Source organism: Acinonyx jubatus, chromosome D4 (assembly GCF_027475565.1).
Source record: "Acinonyx jubatus isolate Ajub_Pintada_27869175 chromosome D4, VMU_Ajub_asm_v1.0, whole genome shotgun sequence".
NCBI classification, from domain to species: domain Eukaryota; kingdom Metazoa; phylum Chordata; class Mammalia; order Carnivora; family Felidae; genus Acinonyx; species Acinonyx jubatus.
In genome coordinates, this window is record NC_069391.1 from 8,604,063 (window position 1) to 8,624,676 (window position 20,614).

The following is a 20,614-nucleotide window of genomic DNA, read 5'->3' on the forward strand; positions in this document are numbered from 1 at the left end:
CCAGCCAGAGCGTGCGATGTTGAGTCGCACTTGGTCTCCGCCTGGCATACGACATTGGCTAAATCATAGGTCAAGCTGTGGCTTTCCTCACTCACAAAATGGGGGTTTTAATAACACCCACTGGCTTTTTGTAAAAATGGAACCCGACTATGAAGTCCCAGAGAAATGTGAATTTTAAGGTAACAAATTCATAGACTGCAAACGTAAAGGCAAATTTCTCTTCTGGAAGGGAGAGATTTAAGACAATGTGCAGCTGACCACTCTACAAAATCACAGAAAAGGTTTCCTTCGTTTGGGATGGAGTTACCTTTGTGATTATTCTGTTGACTGAGAAGCCTGTTGGAGACGGGTCAGAGGGCAGCAGCTTATCCCCACTCGCTGGGCCCCCCAGGGGGTGGATGCCTCCATCTGAGGAAGGGGAAACTTGATCAAAGGCTCTCCTCGGCTAGGAATGGGAGGGCAACGGGTCGGCCCTGCCGCGTGTGGCTGTCTAAGAGGAGAAAGGGCATGGTCCAGGGGCTCCGGGAGCAGGCATTTCAGAATGCAGGCTCAAGCTTTTCTCTGTGGCACTGGCATCCCCAGATCCGTCCCGAACTGTGCTCCCTGGGGGAGGAAGGAGGAGCCTGGCTCCACACAGGTCCAGCTGCAGGGACTGGGTAGGAAAGGCAGAGATGCCGGAGGGAGGGATCAGGGGTTTGGAGCCAAGCAGCCAGCTGAGGCACCATGCAACAACCAGGATGGATCTGTGGAACAAGTGAGTATTCCTTGGGGATCCTTGGAAACACGTGGGGTGGGGAACTGAAAACAAAAAAGTCTGGATTTCCTGCCTGCGGAATGGAAATTTTTCAGTTGGGCATTAAAGGAAAGGACTACCCTTAGTGCTGGCAAACCTGGGGACAGCCGGATAAAAATGTGGTCACCCTGAACTGGGAGCTGGCAGACTTGGTCCTGGGGTGGCGGTGGCCACTCTGACCCACGTTCGAGGAAGCAGATGTGCTAGTGGCATCAGTCGGCCCAAATCCACCTGCCCTGTGTGGGTAGACTGAGAGAAGCATGGTGCTGGCCCTTCCGTCTCTGCTGTAAGGGGGCCACAACTCAAATGTTCACGCTGATTCGCAACGTCAAAGCACAGGAAAATGCCATGTGTCTCCATCGGGTGTAAGGGACAGGCTCACTGACAACTGTCTCATGTCTTTCCAAGGCTCTGCTCTAAAAGGAACTGTTTTTAAAAGGCCTTCCCTCCCCCTCTAGCAATTTCTCACATACAGTGATGCACCATGGGCTTCTTCATGCTCCCTTCTCTGGTCTTCCTTCCTCTAGCCTGGCCTCCTCGAAGCTACTCACACGCTGTAGGCAAGGCGGAGTGTGTCCAGTGCCAATCCAATCTGGCCAGGCCCTTGCCTCAAGCCCTCCGTGGCTCCCTACTGCTCTTAGGGGGATCGGGGCCTGAGCTCCCCACTCACGGTGTCCGGGCCCCAGGCCATCTCACCCCTCCCTTCCACTCCAGCTGCTTCTCACAACACCCTCCACCTCATTCTCTACTCTCCAGCCAGTTTTTCCAACAAACATGTTTTTCCCCACTCCAGGGCTCTTGCACAAGCTGTTGTCTTTGTCTGGCATGCTCACCTCCCACCTCTTCACTTAGCTTATTCATTCTTTAGGGCTTCCCTCCAGAAAGCCCTCCCTGGCCCCCCACACTGGAGTGGGGCCCCCTCTATAGATGCTCCTTTGCCTTTCCCTTCATGGTGCTCAGCTCACTTTCAGTTTCCAGTTCACTCCTGCCGGTCAGGTCTGGGCTGTGGGTGCCACCAGAGCAGAAAGGGTATCTGTCTCGTCCACCACCACCCATCATTCGCTGGTGGGCACCGAGAACACACCATCTAGCGGAGGGCTGGCACATGCTGCCCTCAGGCTCCAAGTGCAAGCCCCTCACTCTCTGTGCTGTTCTGGGGGCTTTGGGACACAGTGTAAGTGCTTCTTTCTGAGAGTCCTTTTAGATACCCCACAGGTTAGGTCTCTTTTACGCTTGGAAACAACTTGCCTTTATTTTAAACGTCAGAGTCCATATTTGAAAACAAAGCCTTGCTTTATTTATGGAAGGGTTTGCTTGTCTGAAGGAATTCCTTAGGTTCTAGAAATTCCCTTCACATATCAGAGGCCAAAATCCATCTCCTATTTTCAGATAAAAACTGGGTAAATTTACCAAGAATGTCTAAATGTTCTCTCACAATTCAGAACTGTCAGAGTGCCTAATTTTTGTTCCTTGAGAGATCACAGTCTTCCAGACTGCCTATGGTTACCTTTGGAATCAGTTCTAAACCTTTGAAAATCCACTGCACTCTTAATTTCATGTAGCTATTTCCTGGAGGGAATTATAGGTAGTGAAAACCAAACACCCTCTGAGTCAGTAGAGCTGTTTAGAAATAAACGGTGCAGGCCATTCTTTAGTCCGACCTGGGTGTTAACAAGGAGTTGCTATCAGACAAATTTAAGCTGCAAATAATTGACCTAATTCTCACCACTCTTTTTTTTTTTTTTTTTTTAATGTTTATTTTTGAGACAGAGGGAGACAGAGTGTGAGTGGGGGAGGGTCAGAGAGAGAGGGAGACACAGAATCCGAAGCAGGCTCCAGGCTCCGAGCTGTCAGCCCAGAGTCTGACTCAGGGCTTGAACCCACCAACTGCGAGATCGTGACCTGAGCCGAAGTCAGACGCTTAACCGACTGAGCCACCCAGGCGCCCCTCACCATTCTTTTTATGCTTTGAAGTAACTGGGAGGAAACTTTTTGAGACAGTCTTACTTTTAAAATGTAGCAAGTTTTTCCCTCAGTGTTTTTTAAATTATGCTTCACGAGATACAGTGAGCCAAAGTGCGGCCAACTGGCTCTAAAATTTGCATGAGAAGGAGCTGGAATACACACGCACACAGTAACAACTGCTACGTGCGGGTACAAGCAGACGGTCCCGAATAATCCCAGGAAACCAGCTGCCATAGAACCTTCCACACAGGTTCAAAAGAATTGTTATAAAAATAAACCCCATACCTGCCATTAGAGGCAAATATCTGCCGAAGCAGCACTCGAGGTCTCCAGCAATGGAGGCAACAAAGCAGCAAGAAATATCCGGGGCTGACCTGAAGTCCGTCCCAGAGAATAACGCCCTCCCCCCAAGGGAAAGACCTACAGTGAGGACTTTGCCAAGGGAAAAAGAAATGGTTTCAGACATTTTTTCCTATATTGTACTTTCCAGGAATTATGTAACTATTCCTCCTTCGATAAACAAATCCAGCCCCGGGACAGGTTGGGTTTCCAAGAGGGACGAGCACTGAAACCACAACCTGGCTGTGGGCAGGGTCTGTCCACGGTGACCAGATGGGCAGGTAGGGCCCGACTGCCCTTAGGGCGACGAGCCCACTGAGCCTCAGAAGGGGAATCTTGCTTCATTCTCTTTAACGGAACCGTGGTGTCCCCTGTGGTAAACCCGTGCGTGCCATCCTGAGAACAGAAAGCACATTGGTGTCGCCTCCTGGTCTCTCCCTCTCGCTCGTATATATGTCAGGAGTCATTCTGATAGAGCACGAGAAATGCAGCCCGACTGGCTGCGGGGAGAGGGAAGCGGCCGTCAGGCAGGAAGGGCAGGAGCGAGGCAGAGGCTGGGCTCTCGGGGGCAGAGGCAGGAGGGTGGTGCAGCACCAAGGCCTCCCTCCAGAGAGGCACTCACCTCACTCCACAAGAGGCAGCCGAGATGAGGCCATGCAGGACAAGGAGGGCCACGGCTCCAGAAACTGAGGGCCGACACAGGCAGTGTGTCCACCGCAAGGGCGGACCTGTCCTGCAGCCTGACAAGAGTCATCGGGTGGCACACAAGGGACCTCTGGCCAGTGGCCCGAGGAGGTGACTCATACGCTCAGTCTGATTATAAAGGACAGGGGATCAGAAAGGGGAGACGGTATCGGTGCAGTTTGCCCTCAGAAGCCCAAGACAGCACCGCGGTGAGGTCCAAGAACAGAGAGTGCCGCAAGAAAGATTCAAGATAATTCATCCTACTTCATACGGTGTCTGGTGGAGGCCACCCACAAGTCATAAATAGCAGAGGACACACATGTGGCAACTGTAAGGGTAGAGTAGGAAAACAATGACCTGGGCAGTGGACGTAGGGAGTCAGGAGAGGGCAGTGTCACAGCCTAGGGCTTACGGCCAGACCACGGGGGCCAAGTCCTGGCTCTGCCACTCTCTAGTTATGTGACCCTAGGCGACCTCTCAGTGCCTGCTTATTCACCGGGCCACTGCGAGTGTTCACTGAGATCAGGCCATCAGCAAAATGCCTAGAAGAGTGCCAGACACACAGACAGCAGGCAATAAGCAGCAGCTCTCATGACCACTCTCTGGAGTAGACAAGAAGCCGTCCTTAACAATCCAGGAGCATCTCTTCTAGTTGAACCAGTGGGCCTGCGCTAGACAACCCTCACCCTCAGACTATCAATTTCATCCCTCCGTTGATCAGCCTCGGGCAAAGCGGCAACAGGTTTGTGAGCTGCGCATATCCACACACCCTCCTCCCTCTGAGATAGTGACTGGCAAGTCAAGTGGAAAGACACTGTGGTTTACAGTAAGCCGTAAGAGGAGAGCAAGGAAAGAATGAGAAAGCACGGAATGATGTTCAATTCAATAATATGGCATGAAGACTAAACAAATGTCAGTGAGTGAAAGGCAAGGTCTCTCATCCTGGGTCCAACTAAGTGCAGTTCTCAAGGAACACACCTAGAACAAAGCAATCTAAGATATTCACACCCAAAATACGGTCACAGGTTTATAAAATGAACGCAAATAAAAAATAAAACAGATTTCACAGAATTAATGTCAGACAAAGAAGTAAAAGCAAATAACAAACAGAATCAAGATCACTTTGTATGGGACGCTTCACCATGAATATTGTAACTGTTACAAACTTCTATAGATTAAATAACGTAAGGCAGAAGCTATTAGAAATGCAAGGGGAGTCCCACATATATTTCTGTCCTTGATAGACCAAGTTCTCACAAATTAGTAATTTAAATAATATAATGTAATAATGGGAGTAATTTGAGAGATTACACCTTCTTTTCTAGCAGTCGTGAAAGATTTACAAAAACCGATCTTATATTAAGCCACAAGGCAAATATCAAGCATTTTTTAAAACCTAGGAAGCATATCTGCCACATAGTCTAAACCAATGTAAAATAATTAGGGAGAAGACTTGTGGGGCACCTGGGTGGCTCAGTCGGTTAAGCATCCAACTTCGGCTCAGGTCAAGGTTCCGTAAGTTCAAGCCCTGCATTGTGCTCTCTTCTGTTAGCAGACAGCCCACTTTGGACCCTGTCTCCCTCTCTCTCTGCCCCTCCTCGACTTGTGTGCACGTGCACATTCTCTCTCTCAAAAATATTTTACAAAATAGTAATATTAAAGGGAAGACTTGTGATTTTAAAATCCAAAGCTGTTCATAGCAGTACGATACATGATGGCCCAAAAGTGAAACAGCCCAAATGCCCATCAAATAAAAAAATAAAATGTGGCATATCCATACAGTGGAATAGCATTCGACAACACGAAGGAATGAGACACCATCAATTGTGCTCCAACATGAATGAACCTTGAAAACCTGATGCTAAAGAGAAAAACTCCAGTCATAAAAGACCACATACTGTACAATTAAATTTCTATGAAATGTCCAGAATAAGCAAATCTGTGGAGACGGAAAGTAGATTGATGGCTGCCAAGGGCTGGGGGGGTGAGGCCAGAAGAGAGTTGGCCAGAAGGAAAAGGAGGTGACCACTAACAGTGCAGGGTTTCTCTTTAGGGTGATGAAAATGTTTCAAAATTGTGTTGATGGCCGCACAACTCTGTAAATAGACTACAAACCACTGACCCACACATTTTAAATGGGTGGGACATAAATTACATCTCAATAAAGCCATTTGAAAACAAAAACAGAAAACTCAAGCCCTTAAAAATTAAAAAACCACTACTTTAATACTTGGATAAAAGAAAAACTGAAACTATAATCACAGATTAAAATATATATATATATATCACTGAGAACCCTATAACAAAGCAGGTAACAGCAATCAGAGCAAACTGTTTTCTATTTTAATTGTTTTCCTTAACTGTTTCCTTAAAATTGTCTTCCAAATTAAAGTGCTGAGAACAGTATTTATACAAATGAGCTACTAATTCAACCAAAGTAGTTAAAAGAAATAACAAAACAACGTAAGGAAAACAGGAGAAACGAACTATCAGAGACTAAAGCAGAAATTCCACATTTCATCAAATTTAGGACGTCATTATAACTGTTTACCAATAAACGATATTGCAATGCTTTGTTTGCCGTCACTTTAAAGATGCATCCCAACTTCGGAGTTGTTAAGATGTGGAGAGAAAGATCACATGCTAGACTGACAGCAGATAGTAAACTAGGAAGCAGAAAGATAATGTGGCCGATACATACAAAGTCGAATTCTGTGGACAGACCAACAGACATACCTCTGGCACAGCAAATTAAAAAAAGAAAGAGAAAACAAAAATGCAAACTGTCAGGAATGCAAAGCAAATAGAAGCATTCGTATACTGAAGGCTCAAAGTTACAGGAGAATATTGCATAAAACTATGTGGTCAAAGAAAATTAAATGAGGAAAAAAAACTCTACGCAAATAATTTTGAAAACTTGGGTCAAGTGGACAATTTTCTACTAAAATTAAGTTTCCCAACTTGGCTTGAAAAGAATTAGAAAACAATGATCATGGAAGACACTTACAAGGTGTCAGAAATGTATCTCCAGAAAATTACACTAGAGCTCTGAAAATATTAGGGAGACAATTCTATGAAATCTTAAATTTCCTTGTTGATAATACTATTTTTAGGTTATAAAAAGATAGAAGTGGGTTTTTTTCCAGAAAATTAGCATAACCATGAAACCCAAACTGTAAAAAGTACTTTTTACCTATCAAATTGGCAAAGATAAAAAACTGAGAGAGAAAGGAAAAGAAAAAAACCCGTGCACATGAAAATACACATTATTTGTGCATATGGGAAAACAGAACATTTTATCCCCTTGCCATGAAAGTATAAGTTGCCACAGCCTCTATGGAGAGCGTATCGAAAACATACATAAAAAGGCAAATTTTTGCAAACATTTTGACCCAATAATCACACTTATAAGAATTTATTGTAAGGGAATAATCATAACTATATATGAGGTTTTTGCAACAAGGGTGTTGACTGCAACATTTTAATAACAAAAACAGAGGAGCAGTCGAAAGGTCCATGTCAGAAAGCAAATTCCAGCCCGACAAACCCATCCGACAGGACTGAGACACAATATAGAAATGCAAGTAATAACATTAAATGTTCACTGTAAACATGGATTTTTATACGCACCCAAACAAATGAAAGCGTATGATGGAAAACAGTGATCACATCTACATGGGATAACAAAGGATATTAATTTTCTTCTCCTCCTGATTCTTTACAATGAGCATTTGTCATTTTCTAATCAGAGAAATCCATGATCATTATAATTTTGTTGATACAAATCTTATAAAATACGTTAATAATGCCCCGAGAAACCAGAACAGAGGAGTTTTGGCCTGAGCTCCCCTAGTTCAAGAGAATGTGGATGAACCTGAAAGTCTCATGACCCTTCTGGGCTGGAGGCTGGGGAGGTTTGTGATTCACAGGTTACTTTATGAAAGAAGCAGAATATCCCTTGTTTCAAGGCTCTCAGCGAGGTTCCCATCCTTGGGAAGTATCAACACCCTCTTCCAATCTGAGGAGCTAACCAATTACCTCTTTATCCACGGCCCACACTTCTTCCGGAAATTTATCAACTAGAAACTGTAAAAGCATCTTACTTGGCACTGAACAGATTTCTTAATAAATAATAAAGCCAATTCAGACTCCTACCTAGATAGGGAATACTTGGAACCATCTTCAGGCTTCGGATATATTCCCGGGTCCGCTTGTAATTATCTTCTTTAGACATCAGGTAGTCCAGTTTCTCAAAGGTTGTCTTGTCTTTTCGATTCAAAAGCTGGAGTGGAAAGAAAATAGAGAGTCTGAGACAGAAGAGAAATAAACCAGAAGAAGCTAAGGAGAAAGGATAACTGTGCACAAAGACTGAAGGAAACGTCCTTCTGCAGTATGCCAAATCCTGGACACCACTGAAGATTTCAAGAAGCTGTCGCGTGCAGAGATGGGAAGTTTCATGGCTTCAATTTTGTCATTTTTCACCAAATCTCACACTTGGAAGATATCCTCCAAAGCTACCTAGTCCACTGTTCTAAATGATGCCAGAGTGCCCTGCACTGTACCTGCCTCCAAGGGTGCACAGACCCTATGACAGAAGGAGCTCACAAAGTAAAGCAGATTAGAGACAAAAAGTCACTTAGAGTTACTGCACCGCTATATCAGGTCTCCCCCTGGGTCCACAGCCTTCTGCTCCTTCCTCAACATCGTCACCACTGCTGAAGGTTCCAGGAAATTTGACATGGTCCACTCGTATGCTGTGCCCACAGCCAGGCTGCCTCTCTAATCGGGCTATCCCTGATTCCCTGGAGTTTATGGTTGTGTTATATTTATACTGGGTACAGTATTTTAATCAAAAGAAGCCAAACTCCTCTTCCATATGCAGTCATCTTAGCAAAGACAGGATGAGAAGGTAGCCACAGGGACATAAAAGATCCTTTATGACTGAGATCTCTGGTATGTAAAGTTTGGTCACCAGGTGACCAAGGATGGTCATTGTGTGTAAGGGGCCTTCTTAGAAGGAAGGAATAGAAATCTGAACCCCTGGTTTTCCAGACTTGATACTAAGGACTCATATTGCAGTTGTCCTGCAAATCCCAGGTAAAGACTCAGTGCCAGAAAATGGCAATAAGGCTCCTTAAAACGGCTTTGAGGAAAGGAGTCTAGGCTGGGAGACCTGGCTTCGCAGGAGGATTCAGGGGGACAGTCACTCAGAGAGTACTGGCTTTGGCACAGCATGTGGCTGTGGGAGCATGTTGGGAGCTCTCCCAAGTTTGGCTTCCAGAAGCCAGGGCCTCCGGGATTGGAGATCAGTGGCTGAGGTCAGGAGTATAAATGGGGCATCTCTGGTCAGCTTGGTTCTGAGACCCCGATGGTCTGTGCAAGAACGTGGACCGGCAGCCCAGCCATATCCATCACACTAAGAAGGGCAATGTCGAGCTGCCCCGTCACGCAGCATGGAGAAGTGGAACAGTAGCTGTCTAGCACCAGGGGAAGCAGGCCTCTTGTACCAAAGTAACCCCTTTGGGTTACTGCACAAATACAGCGCAGTTCCCAGCACCTGGGTCTGCAAATCCCCGACTCAGGCCATGACTGATGCGTCAGAGAGCCCAAGTTGCCCTGGGCAGGCTTCGCCCACTTCCTTGATCCTTGGCCTCCAGAGTCCCAGAGGATGCAGGCGTACAATAGCCCAGCTAAGCAGTGACAGCTTAAGGACATTAGGGAAGAGAGGCAAAAGAATAAGCTGGAAAAAAGGTCCCAGTGTTGAAGAAGCTGGAGAATAAATAGCAAGCTTTTTTTTTCCCCCACTGAGAAATTCAGGACACATCAAGGTAGAGATGCTACACAGATACTAGGAACAACAGCTGCTTAACCAGCTTGCGAATTCGAGGCTGCTACTCAATATCAGATTAACAAATGGACAGGAAACAACACTCTCTCCCATTTGCTTTTTTGTACAACACCATGATATACAACTCATCTGATCTTTACAAAGCCCAACGACAAAGATGGAGCCAGAACCAGCAGGTTCAACTTCACAAAGATGAAGTGACTTATCTGAGAATCTATGGGGAACGCGATTCAACAGAGGAGAGGGTGCAACGTGTTAATTAACTAGAGATCAAGAACCCAGACAAATAATAAATAATGGGCAAGGGAAGTGTTAAGGAAAGCTCTGCGTAGAGAGGAGCATTTGAAATGAACATTTAAGAAGGAGAAATCACTACAGAACAATATATACCCAGATCAGAACAGATCCTTTAGTTGTGAACTGCCCCATTGTAAAGTTGAGCCGATTCCTTACTCCACTGGCCAGAAGGTCATTTCTTTACTAATGCAACCTAGAACCTCACTGAGTGCTTTGGCAATCACCCATGTTCATCGAGCAGTCAAACAAATCCCTGTTATCCTCACACACTGCAGCTGAGCCGTGCTGGCATTCAATGCTTACACCACTGGTTCTCTGGACCCAGCTGGGGAACTGCCCACATCCCCTGCCACGTCCAGTCTACCCGCCTAGCCTGTCAAGTGCCTCTATGCAAGATACAGACTGTCATCTGTGCCTTGAGCGATGGATATGACCATGCCAATATGAGGTTAGAGGCCTGGGAGATGTGCCTAAAAATCACCCTGCACATTCACTTCAAACCAACAACTGGGGTTCTTTAGCAGAATGAGACAACCAAAGGCAGCCACATTTGCATGCTCCCAAAATTTAAAACCAGGCTCCTCCAGGTCACACTTCCCTCTGTTAACCTTGTCTCTATACACATACTTCCCATCTACACCCTCACTGCCCCCCCCACCCCACATATACATACTCACATACACATACAGAAGGGCTGGATCTGGTTAACTTCACTCATCTGCTCCACTCTGTGCCTACATAGTAAATTCAAGATGGCATCAGACTTCTGAATAGTATTGTACAGGATTCCAGAAGACTCCAAACATCTATTTCCCATGCATGTATTTGAAAACTACTCGAGAACTTCCTCTAGCAAAATAAAGGAATAAACCAAGTACAAGAAGATAATGGGATACAATAAACAGCGGATCCCATCCAGGAGCAGTAAACGGAGGTTCTGGGATGACAGATGATCAGCTAAGCCTTAAGAATGACTGGTCCGCATTATCTCAGCCCTGGAAGAGAGGTCTCCAGAGAAGAAGAAGGCTCAACAGAAAACTGGACAGGATAGCATGTTTGTTTGGGGAGGAGAAAGATCTATATATTACACATAATAAAAAATTAAAATAAATAAAATAATTTTAAGATTTTGTATATTATATAAAAGTCTGGTGATATAAGATAATATTATATATGTTTGTTATATATAATAAAATAATCTAAAAATTATATTTTACATATATATGTGTATATATGCGCATATATACACATGTATGTAGTTGAATCTCAAACAGTGCAGGAGTTAGGGAGCTGACCACCCACATGGTCAAAAATCCACGTATAGGGGCACCTGGATGGCTCCATCGGTAAAGTGTCCGACTTCGGCTCAGGTCATGATCTCACAGTTCCTGAGTTCGAGCCCTGCGTTGGTCTCTGTGCTGACAGCTCAGAGCCTGGAGCCTGCTTCGGATTCTGTGTCTCCCTCTCTCTGCCTCTCTCTCTCTCAAAAATAAATAAAACATTAAAAGAAATTTAAAAAAAACCCACATATAACTTTGACTCCCCCAAAACTGAACTACTCATATCCTATTGTTGACCGACAACATAGTTAATTAACACATATTTTGTATATGTATTATATACTGTATTCCTACTATAAAGTAAGCTAGAGAAAGGAAAATGTTGTTAAGAAAATCGTAAAGAAAATACATAAAAAACATCGTACTGGATTTATTGAAACAAAAATCTGTGTATAAGTGGACACGTGCAGTTCAAACCCATGTTAAGAGTCCACCGTATTATATAAAATTATGGTAAAATATGCATAATAATAGTTTATATATATGTATATGTGTATGTGTCTACTAAATATACCAGCTATCTACCAGATATTATACATGTTATATAACTTTAAATATTCACTATTATATATGTTATAATACGTATTCTATACTATAATATTATACCATAATTATATAACACTAAATACTGTATTATTATAGCATTGTATATATTATCTGGAAGATAGATGGTAGTTAGAGTAAGAATTTTTTTTTTTAAGGGAATTAGAAATGCCAGGGAAACAAAAAGGTATTCCAGGAAGGCCATGTTATTCATAATTTACTACTTGAATATACAAAGAACTGTATTTACACATTCTTAATAACTAAAACACTCAATACTCCTTTAACAAAAGAAATTTAACTATAGTAACATGAGTGTTTTTGAAGAAAGAGAGAAGGTGGTTCAATAAAACTAAACCAATATCCATCATACAAAGAAGTCACCGTTATGTAAAGTGAATGGATCAAGAAACTGTAGCAAAAGTACATTGGTGGAAGTGTGACAGAAACTACCAGAAGAAACCACTCAATAACCAGAAGTGATTGCCTCTGGGGGATGAATCAAGAATGGAAGGAGCAATGAGTCCTAGTTGTTTCACTAAGCCTTTTGCAACTTAGTGATTTTTTAAAATTAATTTGTGTTTAATATGCTGAAAAAATTCTTTTAAGACTTGAATTTTTTAAATATAGGGTTTATTAAAAAAATAATAGCATTTACTCATGTATGTTTTAAACTTTTATTACAACTAGAGTATAAACCCTCATACGAATTGAGGGTCCTTGAGATTTCAGACTTTATGGCAAGCCTCAGGAAGAAACCATCAAAAAAAACATACAAGAAAATAAGGTACTTGCCTGCCTGAATCAAACATATCCTGAAAGCATTCGTGCTCAGGAAAAGGGATAAGGAAATAAGAGTTCACTAAACACAACAGGCAACTTCACTTCTAGAAAAACTGAGAAGTCGTGAGCCACCCTCAGATTTCTCCCACAATATTTATAATGCTTGGGATTCATTGGGCAATCACACGTGTCTCACTCAGCAAACAGTGAGTCCCATGAAGGCAGCAGCCACGCTGGTTGTGTTCACGCCGCCATTCCCATACCATCTGGTATGGCTGCGAACACAGAAAGCATGTTGCCTACGTATCTGTTGAATAAGAGAATGGAAAAACCAACGATGATAACTTAAAAATCCAAATCCTTGGGAAAATTTGAAAACTCCCGTAACTCTTGGGTCAAAGAAAAAAAAAATAAAAGCCAGGATTATGGACTATTAACAAACCACAAACAGTGAGAAACACCATATGTTAAGCTATGTGATGAGGCCAAAACTGTACTGAGAGGAAAATGCATGGTTTTAAATTCTTCAAATTATGCAAGTGACAATATAAATGAATTAAACACTCAACTCAAGAAGCTATGTAAATGGGGCGGGGGGAGTAAGGGAAATTGATTCACAGATAAAATTAGGAATTGATAGGTTACAAAACAAAACTAAATACCAGACCTATAGAAATGATAACTAAACCCAGGTAAACCCTCTACAAATAGGGATAAATGAGAGAATATACAACATTAGGATTGAGAAAGGGTCTGTGACCATAGATGCAAACTATACTAAAATTACAAGGTAAAAATCAAGTCCCTGAATTTAATATTAAATAAAGTGTCAGCTGCATGGGATAAATGGGACTCATAAGCTACAGGGTCAAAAGCCAGGAAGACCACAAATCTTGGTCAAATACCTGAAGAAATAGATTGCTTTTGGAAATCTCCCTTATCACACCCTGGGAACCTATATGTGGCACTTGTATTTGACTAGTGAAGAAAACCTCCCTCTTCTGGTAAATTGTTCAAATCTGGAAGCTGTCTCCATGAAGGGAAAAAGAAAAAGTCCCTCCAAATCCTCTTTATGAGGACACTGGTATCTTGTTCCCTTGCCTTGAGAAAATAACATTTCTTGATACGTGGAAATGTTTTCCAACAGAATAACATTTCTTGATACATGGAAATGCTTTTCAACAAAGAGTCTGTTGCTCCAAATATGTTCAAACTGGCTCAGAGTTCTACTTTGATTCCAGTGTCTACTGCTGGTATGGAAAGAATTTTTAGAGCCGTGGACAATCTATGGACCGATGGACTGAACAGACTGAGTATGGAATGAGTAAGGAGTGAAACGAGGACACTCAGAAGAAGTAATTTTTACCTCTTTCGATACAAACTATCAGTTTCTGAAAAATAAGCTCCAAAGTCACGTGTCTAATGGAGGCTATTAGCAATGGAGATGCATAAGTAACATAAGGGAAAACTTGTGACTCTGGAATTTAGGACGTGCCTGGGCTAGCTGTCTGTCCCCGATTTGTCTTTGACTAAGGCCACTGAAAACTCTGTAAAGATAGAAATTAACTTGTGGAAAACATACTCATGCCAACAATTCCTGTCCATAGAAAGACAAATTAGGTCTTGAGAAATGTCACTGATTATCACCCTGGGAATACTAATTTTGTATCCATTTAAAAATTATTTGGGGGCGCCTGGGCAGCTCAGTCAGTTAAGCATCCAACTCTTGATTTTGGCTCAGGTCATCATCTCATGTTTGTGGGGTCAAGCCCCATGTCAGGCTCTATGCTGACAGCACAGAGCCTGCTTGGGATTCTCTCTCCCTGTCTCTCTCTCTCTGCCCCTCCCCTGCTCACGCGTGGTCATTCTCCTTCTCTCTCAAAAATAAATAAAATAAACTTTAAAAAATTACTTTGGTATTCCTTACCTAACTATGGAAGTGTAGTACTCTGGATTCTCTTTTGATAATATCTTACTGGTGGCACTATCTTCCTGGTTCTGTCACCAATTAATGAGTTAAATAAAATCTTTGACAAGTATTCATTTTCTATCTATGTGAGTCAAGAGTTTATCTCTTAAAAAATTAGCCTTTCACGGTTTACATGCACAGTTACATGCACAGTTTACATGCACAAATATATATATACAAATACTACATGCATACATACATAATGTATAATCATAGAGGACAATTTTTATCATGTGTCTCCAATAATTTTGCTAATATTTTTTAATTCTGCTCATGGCAACACCGGGCAGACCTTCCCACAAAGCCCCAAAAGTAGAGCCAGAAGGTCGAGATTGGTCCCCAAATGGAAGTTTGCCAAGGGCCCATCCAGGCTGCAGAGCTGCTGTGGGTGGGTGAGGAGCCAGGCAATGAACGTGCACCCCCTTTGTCCAACCTGGTGGAGTAATGAAAAAGCCTAGCTAAAACGGGAAGGGTCAGAGACTCTATGAGAGGGCTCTACAGAGAACAAACTCCCAACATGCAAAGGAGGAACTTCAGGAAGAGGCAGTCTTAGAAGTGGATCTCTAAGAATTTCAACCAGTAGAGACAGGGCTGAAGAGGTTCCAGAGGCCAAAAAAAAAAAAAAAAAAAAAAGAAAAAGAAAAAAAAGCATGAACAGTGGCCTGGGGGTAGAAACACTCAGGGATCCTCAAGAGAGCAGTAGTTTGGCAGAAACGTGTCAAGTGGTCAACTGTTGCTTTGGACAAGACTGGAAAGGTCTCCTATGTCTACCGCAGCATTATTCACAAAAGCGAAAATATGGGAGCAACCGAGAAGTCCATCAACAGATAAATGGATAAAGAGGATGAGGTATTTACATACAAAGGAATATTACGCGGGAACATGGATGGACCTACAGGGTGTTATACCAAGTGAAATAAATCAGACTGAGAAAGACAAATACCGTATGATTTTACTCAGAAACCAAGTGAATAAACAAAGAAACAAAAAGCTGAATCCAACCTGTAAATACAGAAAACAAATGAATGGTTGCCAGAGGGGCAGGGGTGGGGGGATGGGCAAAAGAGGTGAAGAGGAGTAGGAGATACAGGCTTCCAGTTATGGAATGCAAAAGTCACAGGAATAAAAGGCACAGCATGAGGAATATAGTCAATGATACTGTAACAGCATTGTACAGTGACAGATGGTCACATAATACAAACTTGTTGAAACACTATGGTGTACCACCTGAAACTAATGTAACATTTTGTGTCAACTATACTCAAATAAAAAAAAATCAGTAATAATTTTAAAAAGATTGGAAAGGTAGTAGAGAGATGGCAGCTTGCCATTTGGCAAAGTATGTTTTTGACGTTTGAATGTGGTATCCATTTGGACCCCATGGACACACGACACTACTCTTCTGATACTTCACCTCAACTTGCAAACAGGGGACCAGTCACAAGCAGCTAAGCATGAACGGCAAATACTAATCAAAGGGGAAAGAATGAGTTGACTGTGGCTGCATACGAACAGGAAATTCCTCTGGCCAACTCTTGCGTCTCTTCCGCACGTGACTGGGGGCGCGGAGTCGCGATGTTGCTGGCGGGAGATGCTCCACTGGCCACAGCTGAAAGGTTTATGGTTTGTTTTCTGAGGTCAGGAAGTAGGTGTGAAGTAGGTATGAAACCTTTTGGTATCTGCTGTCGTTGCCAAAATGTCTCTACCATGTCCCCTGCGCTCTGGAATATGCTCACTACCTGTGAGCGTTCTTCAAGCACCACATTCCCAAACGTGAGTTTCCCCCTAAAATACCTGTCAAGATATCCCAATCCTCTCATCCCTGTCATGCATCTCCCCTCACTCTCAGGGTTCGCTGGAGTCCAGGGTCAGGAATCCAAGTGATGGTTAAAAATTGGCTAACATGGGGTGTGCCTGGGTGGCTCAGTCGGTTAAGCATTGACTTTGGCTCAGGTCATGGTCTCATAGTTCATGAATTCGAGCCCCACATTGGGCTCTCTGCTGTCAGCACAGAGCGTGCTTTGGATCCTCTGTCCTCCCCTCTCTCTGCCCCTCCCCTACTTGTGCTCTCGCGTGCTCTCTCTCAAAAATAAAACATTAAGAAAACTGGCTGACAAAGTATGCGTTCTTATAAAACTGGGGGTGGTGAGTGAATGTCCAAATGACCGATTAAAAAGAAGGGCATCAAAATGGTTATATCAGAACTTCCCGCTTTGGAGGAGTGCTGGGGGCAGAGCCCCCAACCAAGCAAGGGGTGGGGGAGTGCTAAAAACGGGCTGCCATCAGGAAAGCGAAGACACTGGAGATGTTTTGGGGCAATCACTCCAGCAGCGGTGTGAGCGGCCAGAGACACCAGAAGCAAGGAGGGCAGCACAAAGATGCTGGTGATCTCAGGCCAGAGATAACGAGGACTGGCTCATTTGAGAACAGTCAAAATGAGCAAATAACAACAACAACAGCAACAGCAGCAGCAGCAGCTAAAACTCACTTAGCACTTACTATGTGCCAGACTCAGTTCCAAACAGTTTTTCATGTACATCTCATTGAATCCTTACCACAGAGGCAGGTCCAAGCCTGAGCCTGGGGATCCGGTTCAGGAGTCTATACTCAATCTGCACGGGACACTGCCCCTCACGTCTTGGCCCGGGGTCCCCACACCAATGCAGGTCATGTGTACTCGGACCCCAGAGCTGCCTGAGGTACAGGCTGGGGTGACAGTTTCCCAGAGGTGACCTTTTTCACTCGTGCTTTCTCGGGGCTCCCCCAGGCCGAACAATTTTCTGATGGGTGACACTCGAGGGGTCTCGGACTTCTACGGGTAGCTGAGTCCCAGCCCCCCGTGTGCATGGGGCCTGCAAGCTGGCCTCTGCTCCCAGGCACACGTGAGCTACCCTGGCGCCAGCTGCGAGGCCTACACACGGCGGTTTCCCTTCGCTGTGCTCGCTGTGCTGACTCGGAGAGCGTGCTTTGTCTCCAGCACATGGTGACTTCCCTTTCTTGGCTTGTAGTTCAGCTTTGCATCTTGGGTTTTAATTTGGTTGTATTTTATCCAGCATTTATTTGTGTTTGTGTGTTTGGAGCGGGCGATCGGGAGGGCGGGGCTGATCCCCGTCAGCTCAGTCTACCATACTGCCTCAAAGTCCAAAACACAATCTGCTAAGAGAGTCTTCTGGCACTCCCTATCACTCCCGGAAACCAAAGTTTGATTTCAGACACGCCAAGTGTGAGCTGTGAAAGGAACATGCGAGCAGAGGGCTGCGTGGAGCAGGCGTGGGAACACGGGGCCACGGCCGCAGAAGGAGGCTGAGCCTGAGTGGAGGAGACCGCCTGCGCTGAGCACAGAAGTGACGGCGGTGTCCTCCGTGCCCTGAGATCCCAAGGGAGAGAGAGTTGATGGGAGGGCGGGAATCAGAGCCGGAGCCTCACAGAACACTTCCACCCAGAGGGTGAGAGGAACAAAAGCGGTCAGGGAGGAGCCAGCCGTCAGAAATGGAAGAAGAGGCCTCAGCCGGTGGAAGGAGATTTTTCAAGAAGGGGGTGACGAAATAGCCGATGTTGTGGCAACGTAAGGAAGGTGAGGGTGAAAATGTCAGCACGGTTCATGACTGGGACCTTCTGGGAAGCAATGCAGGCACGGCTCTGAGGAAGGACAGAGGAACGAGTGATCGGAGGCGCAAACCTTGGTTTCCTCTGCCCTCCATCTCCTCACCCCCTCACCCACCTTGCCAAGGCTCAGGGAAGCATAAAACAGGCAGCCTATGCTTATGGCCATCTTCTTAACAACATCAGGGTGGGGGTGGGGGGTCCCTGGGGCACGACATCAGACAGAGGCAGAAGAGAAGCCTCCAAAGCCCGAAATATGTGAATGCCACACATGGGCCTCCTCAGGACATCTGCAAAGTGGCTGTTCTCCAAACTGCAGAGCTTGATGACCCTGTGCCTCCCCCCACAGGTGTCTGGAGTGAGAGCCCCACTCCCAGGAGGTTCCCTTCCCAGGTCCCCATCCTGCAGACCAGGCCGCCTGGCCCACTGGCGATCATTTCCCCCCGTTGCTGGAGCTGAGTCAAACCGCCTGGATCGATTCAGTAGGAAAGAGCAAATCACGACAGGAACGTGCAGAGAGTCAGCAGAGCATGTGTGTGCGAGTGTGTGTGTGTGTGTGTGTGTGTGTGTGTGTGTGTGTGTGTGTGTGTGATGTGTAGCACATGACTATAATTACCGTAGAGAGTGACTCACCCAAACTCCAGGAACTCCATACCCCCAGGTCACTCGTCAATAAGTCGGTCTCCTCCCGGGACCACTCTGACCAGAGAAAAGGTTTCACCATCGTCCCTACTGCTCAGGCCCCAAACCTAGAAATCATTTTCATTCCTTTCCTTTCCTCCTCTCCGACATCCCATCCCACGAACCTGCCAGGTCTGCCTTCAGAGCACCTCCCCCATCGGTCTCCTCCTCCCCTGTCTGCTGCTGCCTCCCCACCCCGACCAACATCACCTCACTCCTGGATGCTGCCTGCACCTCCTGAGCAGGCCCCGTTTCCCATCGTGGCCCCTGCACGTCCACCCAGTTTGTTTCCACAAAGTGGCAACGGTAATTTAAAAAATAAAAAAACGAAAAGCAGCTGTAAACCAGACCGTGTCCGGCTCCTGTTTAAAACCCTTCCCCGCACTTGGACTAGAACCTAACTCCTGTCCCGGGCTCCAAGCCCTTCCCGATGGGCCCCTCCACAGCATCTTGCTTCTATCTCCTCCCGGCCCACAGTGCCCCTACCACGCTGACTCTGAGCTTCCTGATGGCACCACGTTTCTTCCCACTGAGGGTCTTTGCACCGGCTATGCCCTCATGCCGGCCCGGCCACCTCCTCGTGTCACTCAGGTGGTGACGTAGCGCACTCTTCCTTCTCAGAGAGGACTGCCCTGAAGCCCCGTGTTCCCGCCGCCCCCGTCACCCTCTCTCCCACCCTCCTGCCTTGCTCTCCTGTGTCACTCTCGCACCAGCTGACAGTACTTCACACACCCAACGAACATTCATCCATCTCTTCTAATACCAGCGAGACGGGGCTTGTGTTCACCCTCCTCAACGATGTGTCTGTCTCCTCTGAACAACACAAGAGCCCACGAAGGCAGAGCCCTTGCCCAGAGCCTCAGGGTCCGGCATGGAGAAAGCATTCGATAAATGTTTGATTTGCAGAATGAGTAAGAGCCGCAGGGTAGTGCGTACTCGGGAAATCAGAATTGACCATTGCTTAGGTCGCATGGCCTTGAGGCGGCCAGTATTCCAAAGAGGCCCCAGTGCTGGGATGAATCAGACCCTGTCTGTGTTTTCCAGGTCAACAGAAGGGGACTCCCTCCCCATTTGTGCAGCAGCAGCATTTATTAACGCCTGCTGTGTGGGAGCCTGTGCTCAGTGTCAGTCTCTGATCCATCCCAATTCCCTCAGCTACCGGCACCCCGCAGCCAGCCACGGACGGGTCAACAGGCTGCCCTGCCCTACAGCTAACAACCACCTGGCCCTCACTGGAGGTCATCCATGGTACAACCAAGGGGCACACCCATAAGTCCCTTCCGTCCAGGGTTCTCATTTATCCAGGGTTTCATGCCACCCCAGGGACGGCACTCAGGGAGCTGGTCACACCCTGTCCCTGAGGGCCCGTGTGCCAGCCTCACCTCCCAAGAAACACGTGTGCCAATTTCTCCGTGCCCTGTGCCCAGCCTGATTCCGACATCACGTTCCGTCACTGACAAGCCACCCAGCTCACTGGCCAAGAACTCGGACTATGCGGCCCAGCAAGGCGTCATACCAGCTCTGGTCCTCGCCAGTTCTGCGATCTTGGTCAGGCCACCACACCTCTTGGAACCTCAGTTTCTTTCTCTGAAAAAATGAAGGCTATAAAAGCACTGACCTTCTTGTGCTGCTGTGGCAGTGGCTCCTATGCTCCTGCCCTGCTCGGTGGGCCCATGGGTCTCCCCAGTACCACGTTAACGGAAAAGTGGGGAGAGGGGAAACAACTCCTTTTTGGCAATATTTCTGCGGCTAATCTCATTACCAGAATT

At 45.7% G+C, this 20,614-nt stretch overlaps 1 protein-coding gene across 13 annotated transcripts in view; it reads right to left on the reverse strand.

Moving 5' to 3' along the window:
- The window catches only part of RALGPS1 (Ral GEF with PH domain and SH3 binding motif 1), a 273,614-nt gene that overhangs the window by 144,071 nt on the left and 108,929 nt on the right, over nucleotides 1–20,614 (reverse strand). For all 13 annotated transcript variants that reach the window (XM_027035143.2, XM_053204591.1, XM_027035139.2 and 10 more), the window contains one exon: nucleotides 7,937–8,063. In XM_027035143.2, coding sequence (XP_026890944.2) covers nucleotides 7,937–8,063 — 127 coding nt within the window. The remainder of the gene's footprint in view (nucleotides 1–7,936; nucleotides 8,064–20,614) is intronic.